Source organism: Punica granatum, chromosome 1, assembly GCF_007655135.1.
Source record: "Punica granatum isolate Tunisia-2019 chromosome 1, ASM765513v2, whole genome shotgun sequence".
Classification (NCBI taxonomy): Eukaryota; Viridiplantae; Streptophyta; class Magnoliopsida; order Myrtales; family Lythraceae; genus Punica; species Punica granatum.
The window spans coordinates 46,465,444-46,483,582 of record NC_045127.1 but is presented as its reverse complement, the minus strand read 5'-3'; the positions used below and the strand labels follow the sequence as shown (position 1 = coordinate 46,483,582).

Below are 18,139 nucleotides of genomic sequence, written 5' to 3'. Positions count from 1 at the left end.
TATATTACTCTCTTTCTTAAATATAGATAAAAACTACAGATGTTATACATTTAAACTTACACTTTCACAATTGTTTTGTTTATGACCAATTTTAAGCTTTCCGCTTTTCATCCACTTTTTAATTAGTTTTCTGTTTTCATCCACTTTTTAATTAGTTTTCATATTTCTTTTTCTTTATAAATTCCAAAAAATAAAAATAATTTTAAAAAGAAAAAAGACGTATCGGAGCCAGAAAGGGTGGGAGGCTTGCCAATGGCACCATCACCAAGTCAAGGACGTCAGTGCCGTCTTTGGCTCCCCCTTCACCGATTTTGCGAAGGAAGAGGAGGAAATTCCCAATAGTAGGGTTTGGTGGCTGGCCAACACTGCTCCGGCAACCTTAAAGAGCATTGGCAACCTTGCATGGATGGGAGACCCGGCTTGAAGCCCCTCATTGCTGGGAATTTCCCTCTCCCCCTCTACTGAAATGGAGAAAGGGTTTCAAACGCCTCATTGTCGGGAATTTTTAAATCTTTCTCTTCCTCTGCGTCTCCTTTTATGATTTTATCTCCAATTTCTAAATTTTGTATTTTCTAAGCTTATTATTTACTTAATTGAAATTAAAAATTGATATTCCGTAACATAATATTTAGTTGAACTTAGAATTCATACAAAATACTAAAAGCCGAAACGACACATCGAGCGGTACCACGTAGGACGGAAGAGAGTTTTCCTCACGTGACCTTTCCTGTGATCACCAACAATAACGTGACAAGTGACACAATAATATGATATCACCTTACTTTTTGAAATTGAAATGAGCTGCATTGGAAGATGAAAAGATGAATTTATGATTAATCTATTAAATTGCAACACTAAGTCTTCTAAGGTGCATAATGGTTCTTCACATTTTGCTCGGGACTTTTCTTAGAAAGTGACCACTTGCTTTTGGTAACGTTTTACTTGAGACGTCGGTCACTTGCTTCTCATGAATTTGTATCACAGTTTTAAAGTTTTTGCATATTGACAATGGAATTTTTTTTAGATTGGGATTGCACTCTAATTTTAACTTGAGAGTGAGTCATATTTTTCATGATTATTAGAAGGCTCACGTCCTTAGTTCTCTCGATTATAAAGGTATGAGTGATGTTCGTTCATTGAATCAACTGCTCTGCAAGACTGTACAATCATAAAAATGGCTTTTATTGTTTTTACAAAGAGCTGGCCACAAGTCATAAATAAAATTGTCTTAGCTATACATCTATTCCAATAGTGGTCATTTTTATTTTTTTATATTGCCGGCGATTTTAGCTCGTGTGTGTGCATGGGCCTTGCATCTAGTTGGTCAGAAATAAAATACTCATGAAGATAAATGCTTAAATTTCTAACACTTTTCCCCTTTTTTGCTATACTAGAAACTTACCCGTACATATTATGGTCTAACCCACGTGTACCGTGCTTCTACTATAATGATTTTTTAGTACGTTTAATGAATGGATTAATTTGGAATAGGAAAAAAATAAAGGGTAAGAAAAATAAAAGGTAAGAATTGGAGATAGAATTTGAAAAAGAAACAAAAATAATGTGATTAAACATGGGTTTAGGAAGTTGACAGAAGAAAGCAAAATAAGGGGATATGGGCACACGAAAGGAAAGAGAGAATGGATAATGATATGAAGTGGATAATATTATTATTCAATTACTCTATTTTATTTTAAATTGTATCTTTCAAACGAAGAATAAGGAGTTTTTTCGACTTCTCTGCCATATCCTATAAAACAGGTGATTCTTACAAAATCAAGCGTTCGGTTAAATAATAGTATAAGATTTAGGAAAAAGTTTAAAGTATATTTTTTTATAAGAAAAATTAACATTCAATAAAACAAAGAGAGAAGAAAAGTTTTCTTAGAGGTAACTGCAATAAAATGGAAGTTATTTCTAGTCACTCTTCTTTTAATGTAGATCAATTTCACTAGCAATTGATTTTATATGAGTGTATCTGTTCAATGACGGGACAAACGTGCTATTAATGCTTATACGTGCCCCTCTAGATTGGGATCTGCCCTCAAATTAAAGCCATTAAACAATCTAGATCCGACGCAACTCACAGGAATTAGAAGCATCTATGCAGTTTGCTTTAGATCTCGATAAAATTATTGATAATCAATTGGCAAAATATCAACAACTACGTAACGAATTTTTTTCAATGTGAACCCTGGTATCCGAAAACCCTATTAAGTCCCGACTAATCTAGTCGAATCGGGTCGACCCACTAATTAGATTTTCTGACGGTCTTACCAAGTTCAATCGTTCGATCTCCCTTAGGACAGCCGCTCTCGAAACATTCAAGGGCATGAGGTCTTCAATTTTGAACGACTTTGTGGAATGTTGGCGCCCACCTGATCTGGTCACAGCCTTCCCTTTGTCTTTCTCCTTATCCTTTTGCCTTCCCCTCAACGACTCATCTACCGTCATAAAATGCTGCGCTCAGGTCGTCATATCATCAAAGCCGGTTGGAGGGGTCACTAGGAGGCTCTTCATCAGATCTTCGTTTTTCAGGCCTCTCTGAAACGTCGCCATTCTTTCACGCTCCGATAGATCATCTATTTCAGCTACCATCTTCAAAAACCTATCATAATAATCTCTCAGCGACTCTCTCCCTGCTCCATCGTGAAAAGTTCCATGGCATCTTTCTTCACACGGAAAATGCTCAATAAACTCACCTCTCAAGTCGCAAAAATTGAAAATAGACTGCGGGGGAAGAGAGTGGAACCAGTCTGCGGCGACTCCCGTAAGAGTCCCTTGGAAGAGGAGACACTGTAACTCCTCACTGGCTCTCGTTCTCAGGAGTGAATCTAGGTGTCTCCTCACATGGTCTCGAGGATCCATTTTCCATCATACTGAGTAATGTCGGGAAAAACAAACTTACGGGGAACTGTTGCTTGCAGCATGTGAGGAGCAAATGATGAGCATTCATCCTCAAGCAAGGTGAGTCCCATCTTCTGGCGCTCGGTCTTCTGCATAGTCTTCGCAACTTGTTTCGCTACAATCTTCTGAACTTCTTCCATAAAAATCTGCACCGGAACCTGTACTGCCGAGGGTGGAAACGGCACCAGATTACTTTCCTGACGATGTGGAGACGCTGGATGAGAATGAGCAACTTCACCCCCATGATCCAAGACCAAGGTGGCCTGTCTTGGAAGGTCCCCTGGTCCTTGGCCCCAAGGTTGCACTTGCTGTAGGATGGCAACCTCCAGCGCGACTCACTCCGCCGGGGATAAAGATGCTAATATCGTGTTGGGGTCTCGAGCCAGGGCGTCTCGTATTTCTTCATTTCCCCTAGACGACACAACTGGGGAGGCCCCCCTGAGTTGCTCAGACACTACCAATGCGTTTGTTTTCGGAGTTAAAGTCACGAATTTGTGATTGTGATTGTGATTGTAGAAGAAGACAAAAATATATGGGGCCCACCAGTTTAACTTTTGAAATATGAAATGAATGGAAGGTATAGATAATTAATTATAATGGGATTGTATTTTAATAATATATGGGGCTCACAAATTTGACTTTTGAAATGTGTGTTTTGTTGTGTAATGTTTTGAGTTAAAGTTAAAGTTAAAATCTTAAATCACGACTTTGAAAACAAACGGAGCGTACATTACGGTGATTTTCCTTGCTCCTCCGACCGCGCCGGCTGTCCACCATGGCCTTTCGTTCAATAAAATTGTTCCCACAGACGGCACCAATGATACGTCTTGCGAAAAAAATCATTACAGTTGATGGAGATCATACCTCATATAAGTTTGTGGTTTCTTTCTCAATTTTTCGATGTGGGACAACATATCTCAACACCCGGCCTCACGTGGCAACGTGTGGTCCAACACGTGCCACGTGCCTTAAACACCCGCCCTTAACAACTGACCCGAGTCGGGCATCCTCTTCTGTGCTCGGGTAAGGGGGGACAAATACCAAACTAGCATTGAGCTCCACACTCGTGCCTAACTAGAGGTGCAATTTTAGCTACCTCGGAACTGGACCGGACCACTCTTGGGCCTGATTAACATGAGGCGCACTCTTGGCTACCTCGAAATCGAATCTGGCGTGGTGTGAGCCCACATGAGCGCGCGGAAGTATAACCCGCTCTGATACCATGTAAAATACCCACTTGGGCCTACACGGACTTGAGCCCATCTGTAACCCAAAAGCTTAAGCTAATAGGTTACTGGACCCAAGTCTCATATAAGTTTGTGGTTTCTTTCTCAATTTTTCGATGTGGGACAACATATCTCAACATCATGGCCTCTTTTAACCTTTATCCTCTATTTGACTGGGCTAGTATTCTGAGCCCTATCAGGTTTGTATATATCACGGTGCAAATTAAACGCGTCGAAGATCGATCCCTGGTCTCGGAATTGTCTAATGCCGAAACCTAATGAAGGAAGGGAAAGGTTAATTAAATTTAAAAGAAGACTAAAAACGGTATTCGCAAGCCTATAGAGATATCTATTCTCCATTTTGATGGCCTGCATACGTATCTGATGAGGTATTTCATTTCCATATTGAAGAAAGACAATCAATTGATCTCTTTACAAAAGCAAGATATAAGACGACTTTCCAAGACAAAATCGTCCAGGTCATGTCAAAGCGAACAATACCTCTTGGTGATCCTTTTCATGACACGAATGCTGGGCCACGTCCTCATCAATATCTATGCTCACAACTTGTATTCATGGCTCATAAAAAATATGCCCTTGAGATCTGCTCTTATCATCAAACTAAAAAATTGTTGCTAGGATCCACGGATTAGGTGACTTTTAGCCCTTAGTGGGCGCATCCGATTTAAAATAGATTAGTTGGGACCAGTAAGCTTTTCGGATACAAGGTGTACATCTTACTTTTCGGATACAATGTGTACATCGGGAAAAGAGAAAATGACACTACAACGATATTCACAAATACACACGCCACACAATATAATTAAGAAAAAGGTTAACTTAAACTTGCACTCCAAAAGCTAGTTCTATGCGTAACAAGCACACATGTTGCAGTTAGAAATGCTATAAATGTTTATTTAACTCCTTGTGCTATGCTTCCTCCGTGATTTCGAGATTCAGATCTCGCACATTCAAAGACGACAATTCATGTGCCGCTTGGTTTACTCATAGTCACTGAGAATCTCTCTCTTGAGGTCTGTCTCTACATGTCTCATTCAAGCTATTCTGTTGGGTTAATTTTTGGATTTTTTTTCGTACGTCCTGATATCAGAAGTTTAACGAGCTCTGATTAATGCAGTTCGAGCCGATTTGTCTACTAGGATATTAAAATCTTTTATCGTGGATTTTCTTTATTCACAAAATTCAAATTTAATATTTTATTTGAAAATACTGAATCATTTGAATCATCATATCATATGTTGATGGGTTTAATTTTGGAGTTGGATCCATTTTTTATTGATAAAAAAAGGGAGAGAAAAAAAAAAAAAGAGAGACTGGGGTTTGGGGTTGAGGGGTGGAGGTGTAGTAGTACTTTTCCAGGTCATGGTTGACTTGCGATCTCTCATTCTGCCGATTGTTATTAAATGGGCCGATCCTACCCGCAGACCCATGAGATTGGGGCTGCCCCTAAAGTTTGGCCCGTGACTAGCTCTATAAGTTATAACTAACAAATTCAATATCTTTGCTGTTGATGAGAGTCGAATAACATAGGCTCCTACTAAGAAAAAAGAGTATGATGAGAGAGTTTATTCCCTTTCTTTCTTGGATTTTTAAAAATATTGTAATGTTTAAATGTTAGAAGATACATCCCGGTCGGATCGGACTCAAATTTAATTCGTTTCCTCAAACATGACTGTATATCGATCATTTTTCGAATCCAAACCCAAGTCAAAGTAACTTCTCTTTCTGCCTTCTTACCATGATGTCACATTTGTTGAACATTCATTTGGAGTAGAGCTAATAGAAGTAGTTAGTTCGCACACGGGTTGTCTATATGTGGAGAACATTCATGTGAACTATTTCGAATTGCCTACATCAATAAGTCCTAAGCACGTAATTGGAAAAGTCATGAAACCCATGCTACAATACAAAGGGGAGAGAATCAAACATCTATTGCCGTCCGACGCAACTTCATGAATTGACTTGATCAAAGTTCACGTCTCTCCATTGCAAACTTTGACGAATCGGGCATGACGGTGAACACACATTCTCATCCCACTTGGAAACTAAGGCTCTGCTAGGTCTTGGTTGTGATTCTTATCAGTGGAATATTTCATTTTTTTTTTTACTTATTTAGAGCCCTCTTCTCGTATCAATATACCATCTCTTAGGGGAATAAAGTACAACGAATTAACTGAAGTCAATGCGACAATAACCCCATCCTATGCTTGCAAAAGACATATGTTAAAAATACTATGTAGTGTCCTCATTTTCATTCTGTCAAATAAGAAACGACAGATTGGTGAATCGATCAAAATGGAAGGATAAGATTTGTTTAACGTTTAACATACTTCAGGATCAACTTCAAAGAAAAACTGAGAACTGATGAAGCGATTTAAATGAACGAGCGGGATTCGTTCAGCACATCTTAGGGTCGACTCTATATGCCTAATTTAATGCATGGAGCCGCCCTACGGCGGTTTCACGAAGAATTCGGACTTACCCGATTTTAGGGTCACGTGAAGTAGTGATGGCTATAAGACTTGCTTCTTATGGTCTTCCTTCCTCGCAAAGGGGCCAAAAGAAACAAAATGGAAAGCTCCAAGCAGTTAATGGGAAAATTGACCAAATGGAAAGGCTCCATTCCGTTCCACCACATCATCTTCTTCTTCTTCCTATCCAACCCAAACCGGGTTCGGGTCTTCGCAAGGTTTTCTCCGGCTTTTGCGCGGCGTGGGACAACTCATTTTCCTCTGACAAAATCTTGATTTGTCGAGTCTTCCCCATTTGCCCTTCAGAATCATATGCCGCATTGGTGGCAACATCGTAAAAATCAAATTTGTATCCCCCATCTCTTACGGATGAGATGACAAGAGGCCGTGTCGGATGGCAAAAGAGTTTTGCTCTTCAAGATCTCGTTTCAGTGACTCGGAGCGAGATTAGACCGAGCCTTACCCAACAAAACCCAATAATAGCATCCACAAACATTTTGATTTTACAGAGGAAATCCCAAGATCTCATTTGTTTTCCCCGAGCATTCGTGATACAGGAAATACTCGGGTAAATTACATTAGGTCAATCCGACAATCGATCGAATCGTGTGGGAGGAAACTTCCAATGGCTTTTGATGAGATGACTTCGACTTTAGGTGAATTTGGTCCTAGTAATTTCCGAGGTTAGAACAAGGTAATCAAAACATGGGATCATAAATAATGTCTAGAACAAGAAGAGAGAGAGTCCATAGGATAGGGAAATGCCAAATATATATATATATATATATATATATATAGAAATAGGCAAAGAGAGTGAGGGAGGAATCCTTCCGAAGCAAGAAATACGCATCACATGCAAAAGGGCAAGGAACCTGCAACCCAACATTTCCAGACACTTAATTTTGTCCTCATCCTTTAATCAAAGTAAGTACCTGCCCCGCCTCCCCAATTAACACCCCCCCCCCCCCCCCCCCCCCCAAACACCTCCCTAATCCTCTCGTGATCTTACATTAATTACCACCCAATTTTCAACTAATTAAGAACATGTTACATATCCTTATTTGCAAGCAATGATGTCTAATGCGTGTTTGGATAAATCGGATTCAATAGACAAAAACCACGCACCGCCGCTTTTCCCGTGAACATCGATGCTATAGAATGTGCCTTCAAATTGGCCTACATGTTCAATCAAGTATATGATGAACGTTCTGCCATCCGATAACTTAATCTGTTAAAACAATATATGGTGGCCCTCTTAACTCTCGAGTTCTCATGTGGTATCAGAATGCAAATATGCATCACTAGCGTCTCCTGACCTAATGGGGTTTCTAGTGTCATCCCAACCCGCATGCGAGACAAGAGCCGACCGGTCACCTCGGAATTCCGTAAAAGTTCTATCCTTCATGCGATCTTTCTACATTTATAAGAAAAGTATGAACCGAAATTAGGACATGTCGCGTAGCATGCTTACTAGCTAGAAACACTCAGCCTCACTACTCATTGAGTTAGTTGGCATAGCTTCATGCCGTTTCAGCTCGCAACTTCTTTTGTGATTCATCCCGAAATCATTGATCCCATTCTTCACGCTAACTCAAGCTGCCACTGATAGAAAGACCGAAAGAAGAAGAAGGGGGAGAGAGAGAGAGCTTTTACCTAATTTCCCAACTATATCTTGTCCCCAAATCACAGTGGCCAAAAAAAAAAAATAATAAAAAAAAGAGCAAATTATAACAACAACAATAATAATAATAAGAATAATAATAATAATTTGTATAGGTTGGATGGGATTAGGACACTTAACAAAAAGAAGAAGGGCTTTGCTCCAAAATTAATAACAGAAACTGAACAAACACACACTTTTGCACTTTCAATGGACCAAGTCCTCGTCCACACATCATCAATACCCATTCCAATCCCAGACCCAGGATTTTCTCTCTTGCCCGTAAATTGAAATTCCCTAACACAACAAATTCCAATTCGAAAGATTTTAAAAAAATAAAAGAAAAAATCTCTCAAGTCTTGGTGTTACTCAGCTACAGAATTGTATCGACCGACCGGACCCTTTCGATGAACGAGAACGAATGCAGGATACTAGCTACCGATTGTGAGCGACTAAACTGTCGAATTCCGCTAAAAAAAATGGATATAGTCAGCTGGTTTTGATGGATAATCCGTAATCACGATAACATCTTGAGAAAAGCAGTGGTCTTGCTACGGTATGATATGATCTTCCATGCCGGTAAGATCCGCGAGCTCGATTCCAAGTTCCTCGTGGAAACCCGTTATAAAGAATGTGTAGAACTCTTCGTGTTTGCCCTCTGAATGTTCCGGTTCTCGAGCTCAAATCCGTCCCGGGGCCTCCGTGATCTCCCCGTCGGACACGACGCTCCGGTCATCTTCCTCCTCGGGCGGGGCCGGCAGGTTGAGATCTATCAAGCCGTTCTGCTTATGGTTACGAGCCTTGCTGGAGTTCACGGGAGACCCGTTCAACCCGTTCCCCGATCCGAGCACGTGGGACCGCTTGTGCCCGCCGAGGGCCTGCCCGGAGCCGAACACCTTGAAGCAGTACGGGCACTCGAATATCTTCTCCCCCTCGTTGTCGTCGTCGACAAACCTCCTCTGATTATGATACTTCTTCTCCGCCGCTTCCTCCTTCACGTTCATTGCCTTCCTGTGAGTCACCCTGTGGCCGCCCAGCGCCTGAGACGAGCGAAACGCCTTTTTGCAGACCTCGCACCGGTGCCGTTTCACGTCACTCTTCGCCGCCGCCGTCGTCCACTTCTCCCTCGACAGCATCACGAGGCACATAGCAATGGCAGCTTCTTCCTCGCCCTCTCCCGCAGAGCAGGGCTTCCCGCGGGCCCGCTTACCAAGCCTCCGGGTCGACTCGGCCTCGCTCTCCTCGCCGTCGAGGGCGGCAGCTTCGTTCGGGGAGGAGAACTCAGGATCTGAGAGCTTGAGGCTCCTCCTGGGATTCTCCCTCAGCTTGTACATCGAGTTTGCCTTGTCGTCGCCGTTTTCGTCTTCAGCACTGTCACGGGAAGAAGAGGCAGGGGAGGAGGAGTGGGTGGCGGAGGAGATGGAGGTGGACTGATCGGCGGTGAGGTGGCGGTGGAGAGGCTTGGTGGGCAGGGGGAGGGTGGCCAAGTGGGCCTTCATGTGGCCGCCGAGGGCCCTGCCGTTGGCGAAGGTGCGGGAGCAGAGCTTGCATTTGGGTCTCTCCATTGAAACAGAGAGCTCGCCTCTGCTTCGGACAGAGAGATCCAAGACCTCAGAGCAGAGCAGAGCAGAGCAGAGCAGGAGAGCTTCTGGTTTTCTTTGACAGTAACGGAGAGAGAGAGAGAGTGTGAGCTGGGGGAACTTTAAAGGAGTAGGTGACAAGCATTCCTCCACCAAAAAGAGAGACATATATACATTTTTTTTTTCAGGAGCAATAAGCCCACAAAATAATTTTTTTTTAAAGATAATTACAAATCGAATAGTCGAGGCGAGGTGATCCCTACGGGGCAAAGATCGAGCCTATAAGAAGTGTTACAGAGCTTGATCAGTGAGCCAATCCGCACAGGAGTTTTCCTTCTGACGAGTGTGACAGATGTTAGTTGTCTGATCTCGGTCAAACACAATGTCATTCTCCCTTTAATGATATTCGGTTCTATCCCGTGTCTATGTAATATGTCATCAAGAAAAGGACACGAATCCACTTCGGAGATCATCTATATCGGTATCCCAAGCCCCAAGTGAGATCGAAACACGACTTAACCTTTCAAAGCTCAGCCATAATACCCCGCATTATGCTAGGCTAATGGAATGAGGGAAAATGAATGGCGCACCTTGATATTTATAATTTTTGGAAAATTCTTGTCTCACCTTGATCAAGCGAATATTAATTGAGTGATCGCATTTTCATTTTGAAACTCACAACAAATAAATAGAACTATAATATTAATGCATAAACTTTTGATAATTTCTTAAAACTTGGAGTAGTTATTATTTTATTTTTTTTGGTAATGAGGATGCCAAAGTCCAAAAAAAAATTATATTCTGTCATTTACAATGATCCCTCCTTAAAGTTCAACTTGAGATTTGGGAAGCGAATTCACGTATTCACCTATGATACGTCGCGTTTCTTTCTTTTCAAAAATGGACTACCGCCCAAGAATGAAAATGAGCAAACAATAACTTAAAAAAAATAATAATACAAAGATGAGATATGAAAACCTTACATCAATCAGTCTTCTATATCTAGTTATAGACTCATTCAACCATGAACTCAGTTAAGAATGTGAACATCCAACAAACAATGGAAGTCTTTCCTGATAAGTCAATCTGCACATGAGTTCACACAATCTATAGACGTGTCCAATGACAAGTTGCCAATCCCTCGATAGTAAATCTCGAAGGCTCTAAACTGTGACACAAGGTTTCCGACCACCTCCGGCTCGACCTCAACCGGAGCTCGCTAATTCCATGATTTTGTTTCGCTAAGTACATTTCACATCCTACTAGAAGTGGGAAAGGGGAAGTAAACGAGAAATTAAAATGTCATGGAAAGAGTGAAATGGGGTAAAGGGGGGGGATTGGGAGATGCGTGATCATGAAAAGGGAAAGGGAGGGGGGCTGCAAGTGCAAGGGGACATGCAAACCTTGCCGAATCCGGGAATCTGCCTTCCTTCCTTTTAACCTCCCCACTCTTTTTTCTTCTCTTTTTTTTTTTGGAAAAATTAAAGAAAATTACTGATAAAAGCTTCTTTTTTTTTTTTTTTTTCCATGGCCGCACATCAAAGTGTCTGCCTCTGGCCGGCCCCGCAATTAATCTCTCCCACCTTTCCGTTCAGTTCAATTCAATTCATCGATGCCCATATCATGCGGAAGCAACAGCACCTGTGACAACGGACATGATTAGTCACAAGGGCATAATGTCCAGTAAACGTCTCCGGCTAAAGCAAGGATCTCATCGGAGTTACGACCGAGCTATGGATGAGCGCTTGCTCTAACCTAAATGTCTGGTAAGATTCATATTGTTAGTTCCCGTACCGAACCCGACTGTAGTTGCTTTGCTATATGCTTCAATTTTATATAGAAATATTAAAATCAGTAAAAGATCACGAGATATAATGCAGTTAATAAATTATCACCAGGTGAATTCTATTTTATGATTAGAGTAAGGTGAAAATCGAGAGTAAATCAGACTCAATTAATAGACGGATGATATTTCGTTGTAGGAGGGAAAAAAGTAAATTTGGCTGAAAAGAAAAATTAAAATATGGAAAAAGCAAAAGTAATGGAACATAGCTGGGAACAGTGAGTGTACAAATGCTCGATTGTATTGGTAAGGGACGAGGTTTGTTGCCGGGGATGGGATAGAGCCCATGATAGAACCACGTGCCTCCCTTCCCTTGATATTTGGTTTAATTGGGCAAATCTTTATTGTTCGAGAAAAATATTTACTTATTATGATTTTCTTTTCCAGTTAATGATTCTTTCCCCCCCTCCGGACCTGGTCGAACTTGGTCGCAAAGTTAAAAAAACAATTGGTTTTTATCGTGAATGTTTGCAGTTACTCCATGTTGTGCATCAACTAAGTGAGAGAAGTAGAAGATAAGATGAGAAACCATAGTATTAGTATATGAGATTGTTTGAGCCTATTTTTTGCACCTAACGGCCGTTACAAGTTAGTGACGGACGCGATGACTTAGTGAGCTCAATTGGTCGAATTTAAGTTCATTTTAGGCCTACGACTCGACATTTTCCAAGAGGCCCACGTGTAGAGGTGATCCATGATCGGAGGCTTGAAGGCCCCACTAGAGGATTCACGGCATCACCCGACTTGGTTAGCCACTGGTGGGTCTGGGATTTAAGGAAAAGTCGTGGGGGCAGCTAGCTGGGCTAATTAGATCATTCAACTTAGGCATATTAGCTAGCTCTCTCGAGGAAGGAGTTTCGATTCTTTCCAAAACAATAGCAACGCACGAATCTGAACACTTAAGAGGATAAGTATGTTACTCTACATGGCAGCAGGAGACATTTCCTTGACTTGCACACTGGATATGGGAATAACGCTACATATTTGATCATTAGCCGAGTATGGAAACAAGTTCGATTTGTGTCAGTGCTTAGGTTGATGCATGCGATTAAGGCAACAAAGGCACGGCTGGTGCCCTAATTGTGATGGCTCGAAGTGTTTCCATGATTAAGAGGTCATTCATATGGGGATTTTTAGAGGGTTTAGCAAGTGGAATATTGTAACTAGGAATTTTCCATGTAATTAGCTAGGGAGTATATACACTTTTCTAGTTTAGCCGGCTGCTAGTGTAGCAAGGTTTTATTGCTTAGTTTTAATTGTTTCCGATGTAATAAGCTCGTTCTTGCTCGGATTAAGGATTCTAGGTCTGCCCTATATAAGCAAGAGTGTGAGCAGCGTTTAATTCTCTTGACAACACATTAATCAAACGACTCTATGCGACACCACGTACTTTACTTATCTTACTTTTTTGCATCTTCCAACCCTCCTTCGTCTCTTTTTCTCCCATTTCGTCTCTCCCTTGTTGGGACCCTTGGTTCCATTCTTCACCTACCCCTTGAAACGTCTTGTTCCATTCTTTCTCTCACATTTCCTCGTCGGAGCCCTCGGCTCTATTCTTTCTTTTACCGTCCTCGCATCCGGGCAAGGATATCGCTTTTACCCCTATCTCGGCTACCCCCAGCTGAATCACTTGCACCCCGTGTGAGTCCTTTAGCAATTCATCTACTGACCTATCATTAGGGCTGGCTAACTAGCCACTCCCCGCACAAGAACTTTAAGGCATAAAATCGCGCGCCCGTGGGTAGAATTTTGGCGGCTTAACGCTCAAAGCCGCTTCATCGTCTGAACGCCAATTTGACACTCGCGATACACGACACGATTCTATCTATACGAAACCCAGTTACCGCTTACACCTACGAACTATCGGATCATGGAACTACGTGTAAGACGGTGAGGATAGCTAGTGATTTAGCCATGATCTTGGGACAGTGCATTGGCAAGCCTGATACGCACGTCTTACCATGTATCAACCGGAGATTGGCTCGTTTGTTTTTAGGCGAAACCGAGGTCTTGCAATACCATATATAGCTATTTGTATGTTTGCTCGTTTTGAGCTTGAACTCGGGCAGGTACGTAATTTGCACAAGCTTATAAAAGTCCATTGATGAAACAATGTATGAGTGGACGTGATACTATGATGGGTCCGGTAGTTGTGATGAAAGGTGAAATCACAATGTTCGGTGTCAAGTTGGGTATTGAAAGACATGCTATGAATGCTCGGTCTCTTTCAATTGGTCCATAAGCACAAACAGTAGGCTCGACTTTGCCTTTTCTAATCAAAGATGTTCATGGAAACCACTTTCCCGTTTGGTTTTCCGAAAGGTGTATTTCACGAGAATTGCGGTTTTAAGCTTAGGAAAACAACTCCTTTTAATCGTAGGATTCCGAGTTAAGGTCGCCTACTTGAACCATATGTGTGGTGTAAAAGCTCGGGAACCCTCACCGGGATGAGATATAGCAGTTCATCTTGTAAAGGCATCAGCCTTTCCTTTACAGGAAACTATAGCTATTGTATCATATCGGACCAATGGCAGAAGTAGAATTTAGAAGAAGAAATCAATTAACCGCAAGAGTTACTGCAGTGATCAGTTTGGATCCGCGACCCTCTGCAGGGGGAAGCAAACCTCCTGAGGTTCTCCCTCAAACTATTAACCGAACAAACAATGTTCGTTGAGACCTGAGCACCGATTTTATCGGGACAAACTGAAGAGAGGAAAGTGCAGTTTGCAGGGAAAACTCTCTTATAAAGCAAGAATCTGCAGCTTCGTGGAAAAGACAGTTAACCATTGAAGCTAATGAAGGCACAAGAAGAACTTCTATGGTTAGACCTGAAGCAGCTGTCCACTACTTCAACCGTAGCTGGGATCTCGGGATTCATTTTCAAAACCTTTCCCTATGGTCCCGACACCGAACAAATAGCTCTAGGTTTGGTTCAAGGATTTTCTTAATTGATGAACTTCCTTCTTTTTCCGATCGACTTCCCGTTTTCATTCCAGGAGCAAGTCTCTGCCATCTCTATAAACAGTTGCAAGAAAATTAACCCGAACCCCATCAACAGGAACAGCATCAAGTCTCTGCCCAAAGAGAGGAGTTAACCCTACATAAACATGTAATAAAGGAAGAGAACTGGGAAAGCTACACGCACACATACAAGCAAAGGATAAACTATTTACACATCTAGAATCTAAACTACGTTCGTCGATTTTCCCTTTTTCTAGATTAGGCCTAGTTTAGTCGCTCTAAAGATGCTACTAAATTTAAAAGATTGGATTAACCCAAAAGAGGCTTCTCTGCATCTGACTCACTTAGCAGTCCGCCTTTGTTCAGGTAACCTTCTTTCCCTTTCGCCCATAGCACGAGATACAGTCCTGTGAACATGATGAACATACCGGCCCCACTGCATTGCAGAGTTTAAGAATTAGATCATCCAAGTTATACACATGACATCCATTCCAATTATATACTTATCTCGAGTTTTAGGAGGAAGAGAGAGTTGGGGTACCTTCCTATGTTGATTGTGTCCCCTAAGGTTGCGAAAGACAGAACAACCGAGCAAAAAGTCCCAATGGGGCTGAACATGGACACAAGGACTGGCCCCCTTTTCTTCATTGCCCACGCGCTGAAGCTAACACATGCTCCTCCTATGGTTCCGGCCTGTAAACCCGTCGATTTAACCAAACTTAAGAATCACCAGGACATGTCATACCAGCCTTCTCAACATTGTAAAACTTGAAAAGAACTCGTATTGATGGCAGTGAAGATAATTATAGCATTTTTCAAGTAGCCATTTCAAAATATTTAAACAGGAAAGAATGCGAGCAGATGGAGTTCATCAAGTATATATAACAAAAGGATATTGTCTCCGAATAGAAAGTATAGGAAACATGGCATTACCAAAAGAGAAATGCCACACACAGCCCCAAAGCTCACTAGAGGCCAACTAGTCTCCACTATGCGCCCTTCAAATAACTGAGCAGCAATAGTTGTAAACACGCCGATCAATGAAGTTACTGCAGAGAGAGATATTGGTGCTGGGAAGTCGCCCAAGGTTGCTGCCTGTAGAGTGCCAAACACCCAAAAGAATATAACTAACAATAAAATATCGAATCCACCGCTGTGTCCTTATTTATTAACAAAGACATATATTACCTGCAAGACCACAATGCTTGACATCATGAAGACAGCTCCCAATAGATAAGAACTGCCGATGATCTTCTGTTTATCGAAGACCAGATATGATGCCGACCCCTTTGCTGCAGCACTGTGCATTAGGCTCATTGTTACAGCCCCTGCAACGCACAGCACCGTCCCCACTATCTTGATTTTGCTATACAGCAGACTCCAGTTGACTCTCTCCAAGCTGCGTAAGTACATGTTGAGATAGTGTTAAGAGATTTCAAACTATCTTCTGTAGAATAGTTTTTGTAGCATCTATGCAGGAAGCTCCTGCCAGCTTGTCCATCAAACTACCGATCTGCAATTGGAGATATGATGGGGTGACGAGCCAAAGAACTCGTGATCATGTAGTTTTTGAGTTAAGATCAGGGAAACTAGTAACAAAGAGAGAATTTCAACAGACATTTGAAAGGTCAACAATCGTGAAAGGCAGGAATTAAAGAGGGCAGGTTCCTCCAAATTCTCCAACTTTGTGTAAAAAATTAAATGATACATATCTGCCCTTCTAATGTTTTCTTCATTTTGCTCAACTTCGCCTGCTTCCTCACCGGCTCTTGATTACTCCGTCACTCACAGTTATAAGGGAACTTGACGCGATGAATGGAACTGACATAGAGGAGAAGTACCCAACAGTCCAAGCGATGATGAAGATGAGACCAGGTGCAAGGTTCGGCATGGCTGTGGCCATTGCCGGCGATGTCAGCTTAATCCCTTTCAAGAACAGAGTCTGGAACAGAGTAACCCTGCCAAACGGACCAAGATCAGCAGACATATATACATTTCGAAACACGAAATAATCAGGGAAAAGGGCTTTCAATATTCGAGAGTCTGGTAATTCTGCGTCAAGATCGCTTTAGCTTGGAACAACTAACATCCGCAAATCTCGGTGAGTCTAAAATTCTCAATCATATTGTGTTAAAGAACAATTTGTAACTACTGTCCATGCAAAAGAATGGTATGTCTGTTTTTCGATATGTAAAAAAAATCACCTTGTCGGGATCTCAAAAAAGCAGACCACAGACAATGGAAAAAAAAAAATTCAACGTACCCTCCAAAGGAGATCAAAACCAGCTGAATCATTAGCTTCAGGGTCAGCGTCTTTGGCCATAAGCTCCTGCAACCATGGATTCAAAGAAACATCCTCAAAGGGTACAAACCAGAGCAGAAATCGATTCGTTTATTCTCTCAAACCGTACAGCGTACACACAGAGGGAGAGAGGTGATGATATTATATACCTTTCGAAGCATAGGGCGAGAGGGGAGAGGAAGAAGAAGGTGGAGAGGGAAGCGAAGAGGATGAGGGTGAGAGGGTCGACGCCGAAGGACATGACGTACCCCATCAACACCGAGTTCCCGGCGTACGCCACCTGAGCTGCCACCAGCCCCACGACGATCACCGCTTCCTCCACCACCTCCTTCCTCACCATCTGACCTTCTCCACCGCCACTGTAATGCCCCGACATTCCCGCCACCCTCTCTCTCCTCCTCCTTTAATGGCGGAAATGAATGAAGCTTCTTCTTTCTATCTCCTTCTCCTCCTCCTCCTCCTCCTCCAGCTCCTTCCTTCTTCTGGGTAATGCGAGAAGACCCGGGTTGTGGTGCACTCTGATCTTCTCCGTACGGGTTTCCTCTTCCTTCTTTCTGTTTCAGCCAAAAGAAGCTCTCATGGCGATGGCGGGTCCCCTGCTTTTCCACTTGGACCACCGGTCATCTCCTCGTCATTCGGAGGATAGAGAGAGAGAGAGAGAGAGAGAGAGAGAAGAGAGATAGAAACTGTCCCCTGTTTTAGAAACCGCCCCTAAAGATTTTGATCCATCGTTGATGGAGTGATCGTCGCTTCGTAACTGAAGTTCAGTATTTTAATTTGATCTGTTCCGTAACAAAGGGTAACCCCTTCCCATCGTAATCCGACGACTCATGCATGCATTATTATCCATTAAAAAAACGGAAATTAGCCATACGTAATCCAGTTCACTATGCTCGACAATAACATAAATAAACATGACAAAGACCGATTGACATTACTATGATCTTGCAACCGATCGGATCCCGCTTATTATAAATCGCACGGTGCATGGATAGTAGAGGTTGGGAAGAATAAGAAAGTTTTACTAGCATGAAAGATGTGTATTACTATTGTAAAATTGTTGCTCCAAGGATATATCCCCCTACCTCCTACTACGATAAAATTGTTCCTTTTTTCGATTATTAGTGAGGTTCATATGAATTTACTAATAGAACAGGAGAATAAACAA

At 42.0% G+C, this 18,139-nt stretch overlaps 2 protein-coding genes across 4 annotated transcripts; both read right to left on the bottom strand.

Annotated features, from left to right (window-relative positions):
- Positions 1-8,421: 8,421 nt before the first annotated feature.
- On the bottom strand, positions 8,422-10,011 carry LOC116213878 (zinc finger protein ZAT1). The gene has a single exon (XM_031548993.1). It carries the CDS (start codon positions 9,848-9,850, stop codon positions 8,966-8,968), a length of 885 nt encoding a protein of 294 aa, XP_031404853.1. The 5' UTR covers positions 9,851-10,011; the 3' UTR covers positions 8,422-8,965.
- Positions 10,012-14,271: 4,260 nt separating this feature from the next.
- On the bottom strand, positions 14,272-17,668 carry LOC116213859 (WAT1-related protein At5g47470-like). 3 transcript variants are annotated; one of them, XM_031548981.1, is made up of 8 exons: positions 17,121-17,668; positions 16,933-16,998; positions 16,496-16,627; positions 15,858-16,068; positions 15,603-15,764; positions 15,211-15,362; positions 15,014-15,105; positions 14,272-14,782 (listed from the first exon to the last, which is right to left on the bottom strand). In XM_031548981.1, exons 1-8 carry the CDS (start codon positions 17,345-17,347, stop codon positions 14,775-14,777), a joined length of 1,050 nt encoding a protein of 349 aa, XP_031404841.1. In that variant the 5' UTR covers positions 17,348-17,668; the 3' UTR covers positions 14,272-14,774. The 3 variants fall into 3 exon arrangements, with proteins under 3 accessions (XP_031404841.1, XP_031404825.1, XP_031404834.1); XM_031548965.1 differs by having other exon boundaries at positions 14,766-15,105; positions 17,121-17,667; XM_031548974.1 differs by having other exon boundaries at positions 14,766-15,105; positions 16,511-16,627; positions 17,121-17,665.
- Positions 17,669-18,139: the final 471 nt, after the last annotated feature.